The 9,193-nt window shown below is 41.0% G+C and overlaps 2 protein-coding genes across 2 annotated transcripts; both read left to right on the top strand.

The window, feature by feature from the left end:
• Positions 1 to 1,239: 1,239 nt before the first annotated feature.
• On the top strand, positions 1,240 to 3,441 carry LOC116386917 (protein S100-A11-like). Its single transcript, XM_031853512.1, has 2 exons — positions 1,240 to 1,368; positions 2,657 to 3,441. Exons 1-2 carry the CDS (start codon positions 1,240 to 1,242, stop codon positions 2,789 to 2,791), a joined length of 264 nt encoding a protein of 87 aa, XP_031709372.1. The 3' UTR covers positions 2,792 to 3,441.
• Positions 3,442 to 3,631: 190 nt separating this feature from the next.
• LOC116386623 (protein S100-A13) lies at positions 3,632 to 8,954 on the top strand. The gene is made up of 3 exons (XM_031852997.1): positions 3,632 to 3,761; positions 8,164 to 8,285; positions 8,408 to 8,954. Exons 2-3 carry the CDS (start codon positions 8,166 to 8,168, stop codon positions 8,561 to 8,563), a joined length of 276 nt encoding a protein of 91 aa, XP_031708857.1. The 5' UTR covers positions 3,632 to 3,761; positions 8,164 to 8,165; the 3' UTR covers positions 8,564 to 8,954.
• Positions 8,955 to 9,193: the final 239 nt, after the last annotated feature.

The following is a 9,193-nucleotide window of genomic DNA, read 5'->3' as shown; positions in this document are numbered from 1 at the left end:
GACTTTAAGGACCTCTTGTTTTTCCCACACTTTTTTTTTTTTTTTTTTTTTTCTTATTTGCATGAAACATTTAGAGCAGAAAACACATCTACTCACAAGGCCACCCGCTGAAAGAGCGAGTGCAGCAGGCCATCTAGAAATTCAAAAAGTATGGATTATGTTTTGAAATATAGACCAACAAATCCTTAGACACAAATGCATTAATCATAAGACAAGTAGCAGCATCGCCCCGAGGAAAACCCTGATGCTTTAATACCGCTACGTGATTTCTCGGTCCTCTGTAAGTCATTTATTTTGTGTCAGCAGCTGCACTCTCCTTCCTCAACGATGGCCGAGGGAATGTGAGGAGAACAGAAGACTGCTGTTTCAGGTGTGTGTGTGTGTGTGTGTGTGTGTGTGTGTTTGTGTGTGTGTCATGCAGCTGAGACAAGAAAACTAGTTGAAGGGATATTTGGATGAAAAAGCCATTGTTCTTGTCGGCACTAATTGCCTCCCGAATATGCCAATTGTGCACATCGTGTCGGAGCGTGGCCTTAAATAATACAGCTTTTCTGAGGTGAAACCCAAGTGCCTCGTTCTCAAAAGTTTTTGCAACACAGACTGCATAATTATATCTGATTTACTGCTTTCTTTTTGCTCTCTGCAGCTTTTTTGCTCACAGTTTCACACTCGTACAAAGCAAAGGACAAATGGGAGACTATTGTCCGTGCAGTGGCACGAGCTGAGCAAAACATTAACCTGTTTGTAATATGTTTAACTCGTCCTAACTGTGATTGTTCGTCTGGGGTTTCCTGAATGAGGGGATTCATCCAGCAACCCATATCCTACCAGAGACTAGTTACACGCTTCGATTGATGCTGAAAATGCAATCATGTCATGGAAATAGATCCGTGGTGTTTGGGGGAAACGTGGTTTACATTTTTACTGGTTGCAATGTTGAGAAAACACAAGCTGTAAATAGTTAGAGAGAAATGAGTGAATGATTTGTCTTCTTTACCAGGAGAGGTCGGCTACAAAAAGACCAGCAGGACTCAACTTACTCGCACACATTCCTGAGTTGGTGAGTCTCTGATTTGTGTTGCCAGATTAAAATCTCGTTGTAAGATCCGCTGTTTACTTCTGTCTGAACTTGAACTTAATCTGTATCATAAAGTAACTGCATTTTGGAAATGTATTATGATCAACAGCATTTCTCATTTTTCCCCTTTTGGCCCGAAGATGAAACCCTCTTGACTGACAATGGAGTCTGCTATCGGTGTGCTGGTGTCCCAGTTCAAGGTGTATGCTGGCAGCGATGGTTCCTCTGACACACTGAGCAGAGATGAGTTCCACAGACTGGTCACATCAGGGCTCCCTAACTTTGTCAAGGTAAAGATTTATAGCTTTTAGTTTTTTTTTATTTGTCTGTTTTCTGGTCCAGAATGTGCCATAAATCTGCTGGTTTATGCTGAGGGAATGTTACTCATTACTCTTATTGAGTCACTTGTATGTATATTTATTTTACTATAATACGAGAGTTTATATTTTTCTCATCAAATCGATAGTAATGTTTCCTACATATTCAAAGCCAAATGCAGCTTATTCCTCTGTGTGGCACCAGTGTTTATTTTGAGTTGATCACACATACATCGTCCTGCTGCCACCAAATGTGTTGTAATCCGCTCCTGAAAATAGTCAACAAATGCACTATTAAATATTTTAGGGGATCAATTAGCCCCTATTAAGATTGTGATATGTATTTAGGGCTAAATATCTTTATCTTTTGAAGGAACAAATGGGTTTGTGTCTGAGAGTCACATCGGACGTTGGACAATGCTTGCTGTTGTTGTTTTTTTCATGGGATTAGTTGACAATAACCAAAACACAGAATATCACCAGCCTTGTAAATCTGTAGATTTCTGATAAAGTACCTCATTCAGCCACTTGTTTGAAAGACAAGAGCCACAGTTAAACTGATACAATCAGGAACATGTTGTTATAAGTTTGCTCTGAACATTTTTGTTTACTGACAAAAGAGCCGCCTCAGGAGGGCAGATTCATATTGAGATGTGTATCATCTGGATGCCACATTGGCCCTTTTTTCTGTGACCACATAATTAACTGTTAGTCATACTTGCGTTCAAAAGGCCACTTCTGTTCTTCTCCTCGGGCAGAGTGTTTAATGCCTGTGGTCTTACAGTACTTCTGAGCCAAATAGCAGTACTTGTAAAGAATAGTTTTCTCTTCCACTCCTTCCTGTGATCCAGAGCACAAAAACAATTGAATTTGTCATAAAGACCCTTCAGAGACTTCAAAGTTTCACTCTAGTGTAGTTGTGGTTGTGTTGCCATGTTAAACCAGAGCTCAGTGGCAGAAAGGAGAAGCTCCTGAGGCCCATCACTAAATACAAGAATGGAAAATTCCATGTTTCTCCTTGCATGAACAGTTGAAATAACCACGTTTGGCCACCAGGTGGCGACAGTTCCCTTTGCACAATCAGCCTAACCAACTTTGCTGACGTTGCATTGGTGTTTTTTTTAACTGGTGTATGTGCCAGTGGTGTCAGCTTGCCTCAGTCTCGTGGCCCCACAAGCACAACCAAGTTTTTCCACACTGAGTATTACTACTGTGTTTTTTAAACATCTGATGTCGTAAGTATCTTCCTGTTTTCCTGCAGAATGCTGCCGACCCCGCTGCCATTGACCAGCTCATGAGCTCATTGGACAAGAACAGCGATGGAGAGCTCAACTTCCTGGAGTTCTGGCAGCTGATTGGGCATCTTGCAAGCAAGCATGGGGGGTTCAGCCAATAGAGTGTGCTGTCCTCAGATGCATGGGGGGGTTCAGCCAATAGCGTGCTGTCCTCGGATACACTGAGTTCTGTCACAGTTTCATGCATGTAACTGACTTGTCTGTGTGCCATACAGTTTGAAAAAATTGGGAAACAGCCAAATGGAACACACCCTAAAATCTTATCTTATTTTTTTTTAATAGTTTTTTATTTTTAACCAGTTGTCTGTGACTCTTCTCACTCCGTCCTCTCACCAGCAACTGGCACAGACTCTGTCACAGAATACTATGTTTGTTTTTTTAAAGCATTGTCTATACTGGCTTTTCTAATTACTGTAAAACGCATCTTGTGATCTTCATCATCTCCCTCCAGTGCACAAACAGAAGGTCTGTTGTTGGCAGAGCAGGATTTTCTGTTTAAAGCTGGAAACATAATAATATAAATGTAAATCTTCCTGCTAATGCCTTCATTTGACGAGTTTTTCGAAAGTTCCCTTTCTACTGAACACTATCCTTCCATTCTTTGCACAAGTGAGTACAGTTTCAGGGTGTGGCTTAAATACATCTGTCTGTTGAGAAAGCTTTGAAGACACTTAAACATGAGCGCGCTCTTGTTCCTACATGTTGAGAGAAAGTATGTCAGAAAAAACAATCAGATGAACGTGCAAGAATAAAACAGACCTATACAAATCTATTAAACCAAATGAGAAAGTCTTGCTCTATTTTCTTAAACAACGGAGACGTTTGTAATAAAATGTTGGTGAAAAAAGTGCTGTGTTGCTTAAGCTGCGCCTCTTTCCACATTCCTTCTCTCTCAAGCACACGCCCTATGACAATGAAGGGAAAAAAAAGTTGGCTGGAGTGAGAAGTTAAATCACGGAAAAGATATGTGTTGCTGGTTTATCTAGCGCAGGACTGAAGAGGAGGGTCTGTGAGAAAGAAGGAGCACAGTTGCCGAAATTGTTTCTTGCCTTTTGTTTCCAAGTCCTAACGGTGAGTGTTGATTCTGATTACTAGTTTTGTGCCACGTCTCTCTGTAGTTTATTGTCCTGTTTTCTGGACATAATTATCAATTTAGCTTATTTCCTCGGCTGCGTACATTTTGCATAATTAGCGAGCGTCTCTATTGTCATTATCAAGCTTGGTGGCCACAGGGATCAGGTTCTCCTTGGTAATCTAACCCCAATCCCTTTACACTTCCAGAGAAACTGGAGTCTCGACTCATGTTTACTTATTTATTCGCTGTGTGTCAGTCCTGCTTCTGGCCGCTCTACAAATTGTCAGGATTACTTAGGGCGACATGTAAATGTGGGACGCGGGCAAGCCCTGACATCTCCGTTACGCACGGCGCTGACTAGTTTTGACATCTGCACCGTGGCCGTTTTCGCCCCGTTAAACAGTCACACTGTGATTGTTGTACCGACGGTCCGATTTGGCCCTTATCAGTCTGAATTATTGACGCTATGATAAGACTCCGGTAGCGAGACTCGGATGGCTTCGTCCTGGTGTTAGTTAATGACGCTCCGGAAAAATAGCGACCTGGTTGATGACAGGCAACGTGGAGGAGGCGAGTCCGTCACACTTGGCGCAAACCAGGGTGGAGCTGATCGCTGGGAGTTATCAATGCTCAGGAACTATCGGGTGGAAACGCACAATAATGTCCTCTAGTCAGTCTGGTAAAACAACTTACACTGAGACACACACACACTATGTGTCCGCCTGCTACAGTTAATGGGGGGTGGTGAGATGACTGGGTGGGTTGGGTGGCCCCACCTGACTAATGCGTAAACTGGTTTGTACTTGTCAAGCCTTAGGCCAGTTTGTAATGCTGACTAAAGTCTCACGTTCATCATGCTTTATTTGTTTTATAATCTGGGAGTTACTGTGTACACTATGACACATTGAGAGACACCAATGACACAATACACTATGGTATAATACACATATTTATTAAAATATGTGTGTCCTAACCAACATGACAAAATAAGGGAAACCGATAAAGTAAATAAAAAATCAGCTATGGAGACAACACAGAGGTAATTTAGTGGTCTTGGATTCAACCAGCAATATCCTAGTTGGAAATTCAGCTTTACAACCTTTAACCATATATACATGAAACATTTAACCAAATTCAAAACCAGCTGGTGAGGCCTAGTTTACAATGTGTGGATAAGGATCACTAAAGGGCTGTCAAGATATGTCTGAGGGATTGTAAGAACCAGGATAGATAAATACAATAAAAAACACATTTAGTTTTTCAGATGCTGTAATCCTTCCTTTTTTATCTAGAATTACATAGTTTTACAACTTTAGGCTTTGAAAAATATTTTAAAAGAAAGGGAAAATATCACTCTGTCTGGTTATAATCCTTTTAGGAGAGGCTACATATTCAGGAAACGATGGGTCAGAGTGCTTATTTTAAAAATGTTTCAGGGCCAAAGTGTTGTGACTCACTGTGTGTGGTGCTTAATTCCGGTAAAATGCCGCGAAAGGGACCCGTGATGCAAATTGCACAATACACTAAGTCTCCCACAGGCATTCATTACACTTGAGTCATGATAATCTGCAGGCTCTGAATCTGAATGGAGTACATGTGCTGAGAGGCTGAAGGAGAGCTTCATTTGTACTCGGCACAGTCAGGCCACATCTTGCTCTTATCTAACTAAGCCCATGACATGTTCCTCTCTGCCATTTGTAATTCTGTGGCCCTGATGTCTCCGGTTCTGACCGAAGACGACTTGGTTTCATGTTCATCTCATTACACTCGGAAAGGACTCGAATGGATAGTGGCCTGTCAGGCATTTCGATATGCTGTATGGATACAAACACCCACAGACACTGGTTCGCATGCTCCCGTGCTGCTGTTCGTCTTGTAGCGGGTGTTAGGAAGGTGTTGGGACAATTATAGTAACACATTAAATAATTATGAACAGCATGCTGATGAGAGAGATGCTCCATTGTATGTAGCGTTGTGTGTCCACCTCTGTGTGCATGCATGTGTGTGTGCTGGCACGGCAGGGAGACATGAAACAGAATCCATGGGTGCCTGCACTCACTCACTCAGTAATTATGTTAATGCAACAAAAGTCCTAATTGGTGTTCTTCAGGTGTGCACGCGTGTGCGTCTATCTTTCTGTCCGTCCATCTATATGTCTTTGTGTGTCATCTGGTGCGGGTACATAGTGTGAGCATTTAGGTGTGACATGTATGTCAGATGGGATATTTACCTTCTACAGTTACTACAACAACATCACCACAATCACCATCCATCATTACCTGTCCTACGGCCACCGCTGTCACCCCCTGATAGTTTCCGATACTCAGTGGAAACCCTGCAGCAAGGCCTTGCACCGCACTGCTGCGATACTTATCAGCAACTCTACTCAAGTATCTGCAGCATTTATTCAGGCCTTTAATCTTCTGAGAGCAGTTGCATTGGAGAGGTTGTTTGTTGAGACAACGGAAAGATAAATGGGAGCAAAAACCTTGAGGGACCCCTCTGCTTGCTGATTTATGTCTGGATTAGGTTGCACTGGCCTTAACACTGTCTTATAGATATAATGTCCTCTCCCATTTCCATACGACAAAATAAGTGGCACACTTATTTTCATATTTTTATTTTTTGCAGTTAGACTAAATCAATATATCTGTCTTAATGTCATGCTACACACCAACAATGTACAGTATATATTAAATACTAATTATCATAGTCTACTGTTTTCCTAGTTTTCTTTATGAGAAAACAATTTAATTTTGTAACATATTAAACTAAATGCACACAGTATACAAACCATTATAAAGGAAACAGACAAATCATTGTAGTATGCTGTTTTTGCTGTTAGTAAGCAGAAAAGAAGCATTAGCACTAGTAGTTCCTCCATTTCCTTCGTGCGATGCACTGTAGGAGAATATAGGGAACCTCAACAGGACACTCATTTGAGTTGTTTTGATTTTATTTCATTTTGTCACTTTTGCACTTCACAAGGAGAAAGCGGAACGCTCTAATACATATTTTTTTGTTTTTTTTTACAATATTCTTGGAGCTTTTTCATCACCACCCCCAATTCATATTCATATTTATTGCAGCTGTGAGCAGCTCCTCTATTTCATTTGTGCAGTGCATTGTGAGATAACACAAGACATCACAACAGACATTCTGACTTTTCAAAGTGGGAAAAGCACAGGTGTTCCTATTAACATTAAGGAGTGCTCTGTTCTATTAAAGTGTTTTAGTGAACCAGCATGCACAACACCAAAACCCCGAAAGTGAAGCAGCTAAATGCAACTCGGCCATCATTACTTTTATCATTCACACCTGCGACATGTCAAAATGTCTTCTGTGAAAAGGCTTATAGTCTTCATCATCAACACAATAAAACAATGAGTATATCAGTGGTTTTAGTATGCAAACTGACGATTTGTAACGTTTGTGTACAACATAATCAAAGTGTGTAGAATTAGCTTGTAGTATGGAATTGTGATCCAATGAAAGCACGCCTTTCTATCTAGCTTATTCCTACAGTGTGAGGGAAGGTGTGTTGCAGCAGATGGGCAGCAGGCCGTAATCTGAACCTGGATCCTCCCGATGGCTTCTGGGGATCAGATGTCCACCGTCAGAGATCAGAGCTCCCATTGTGTTTACCTCAGAGACTCCCCTCCTCCCCCTCAACCTTCCATCACTCCCTCTCTCTCGCTCTGTTAACCTCAGAGAGCCTCCGGGCTCTGTCCATTTCCTCCCCTGGGCTCCTCCTCCTCTTCTACACTGACATCACCTTTCTCATATGTTTGTGTCCAGGAGACATATCCAAACATATCATATAATATCCAAACAGATAAAATGCAAATGCTATTTAATACAAATAAAGATGTGATCCGTCTAACACCAAAGAATTACATTTGTCTCATCTTCACGTTTTTTGGCATAAATGGCAATTCAGACAAGTTTGCTTTGCAGATCACTGTTATGACTATTTATTTGCAGGATGATGTGGTTTTTAACATGTGTTTTATTTCAGTATGTTTTCAGTTATATCACACATACAAAACCTAAGTGAAATGCTGCATTATAACTTAACAGAGTTAATTATGAATCTTTATTCTCTAGCATTCAGTTGTTCCCAAGGATTCCAAGGTTATAGTTGTTATAGTTGATTCCAAAGTTGTTCTCTTCTGCAATGATGCATTCAATAACTGAAATAAGCCTTTTATCCACCAAAGACCCAAAGTTAATATATTTTCATATTAATAAAATTCCTGGGTACTGTACCCAACGGCATGACGTCTGAGTGTCTAAGATATCGCCATATCTCTTCCTGCTACGTCCAACACTCAATTCTCCCGTTATTTTCCTTGTCTCTCTCTCTCTCTCTCTCTCTCTCTCTCTCTCTCTCTTTAGATATGGAGGCAGCCATTAAGACGGTGGTGACCACTTTTCTTACTTCTACCAGGGGGAAGGAGAACCTAGAAGGGGGTGCCTTCCAGAAACTGGTAAAGAAACAGTTTGGCGGCATGATGGAGGTAAAGTAACATTACAGCAAAACGTAATGTTTTGCTGTCCTACATCACCCTTTGCTGCACAAAAATAATCAATCATTATATTATGTTTTATATAGAACTAACATATTCTGTCTATCCCTCAGGATGCAACCTGCTCCTCTGCTGTTAAGGAGATGCAGCAGGGTTTGGATGCGGACAACGATGGAAAGGTCAGCTTCCAGGAATACCTCACTCTGATTGGCTACCTGGCCAACTCCGCCAGTGAGAGGAAGGCTGGAGCTAATGCAAATGCTTCATAGATGCTTCTGTTTGGTGGATCAGAAAATGAACAGCCTTTTTGGCATTTTTTAAAAATATTTGTTCTCATTTAAGTCCATAATCATTTTACATACAATCAACCAGTTGTGAAATGCTCTTAACGTCTGTCCAGATCAGCCATTTCTTCAGTCACACCATATTGATATCCATTGTCCATCTCAAGGACACATTGAAGGACTCTTTGCTGGGAGTGTCTTTTTATATACCAGTTATACAAAAGATACTTACTGTATTTTCAAAATAAATGCTTTATATAATACAACTATACTGTGTGTATTTTTTAATTGGCGTTCGATCTTTATTAAGTTGCTTTTGCTTTGAAGTTTAGCTTCCAAATGAAATAAAATTCAGCTGGGAAACCCAGCAAAGTACTGTATGTGTCCAGTGGTTTCTCTGATATGGTTTGACATTGTCCCACAGGCACTGCTGCAATGATACCTGCTTCTTCCATAGCTACTAGCAACACTTACTAAATATAGCTGTGACATCCCTGACTAGTCAAACTCAGCAGCCTTTAGATGCATCAACTGTTGCAACCAGATCCTGACATACAGTATACGCTTCCTATTGTGCACCCTCCTTCACTCTGCAACACTATACATACACACATT

Source organism: Anarrhichthys ocellatus, unplaced genomic scaffold, assembly GCF_004355925.1.
Source record: "Anarrhichthys ocellatus isolate YVR2014 unplaced genomic scaffold, GSC_Weel_1.0 scaffold13, whole genome shotgun sequence".
Lineage (NCBI taxonomy): Eukaryota > Metazoa > Chordata > Actinopteri > Perciformes > Anarhichadidae > Anarrhichthys > Anarrhichthys ocellatus.
The sequence above is the reverse complement of the archived record's forward strand: the minus strand, read 5'-3'. Positions and strand labels throughout refer to the sequence as shown.

Excerpts from the sequence above, each read along its gene's own strand:
- LOC116386917 (XM_031853512.1), top strand. The coding sequence starts at position 1,240 with ATGGAGTCTGCTATCGGTGTGCTGGTGTCCCAGTTCAAGGTGTATGCT. Across the intron at positions 1,369-2,656 it reads GGCTCCCTAACTTTGTCAAG|AATGCTGCCGACCCCGCTGC; the intron begins GTAAAGATTTAT and ends GTTTTCCTGCAG.
- LOC116386623 (XM_031852997.1), top strand. The coding sequence starts at position 8,166 with ATGGAGGCAGCCATTAAGACGGTGGTGACCACTTTTCTTACTTCTACC. Across the intron at positions 8,286-8,407 it reads AGTTTGGCGGCATGATGGAG|GATGCAACCTGCTCCTCTGC; the intron begins GTAAAGTAACAT and ends TCTATCCCTCAG.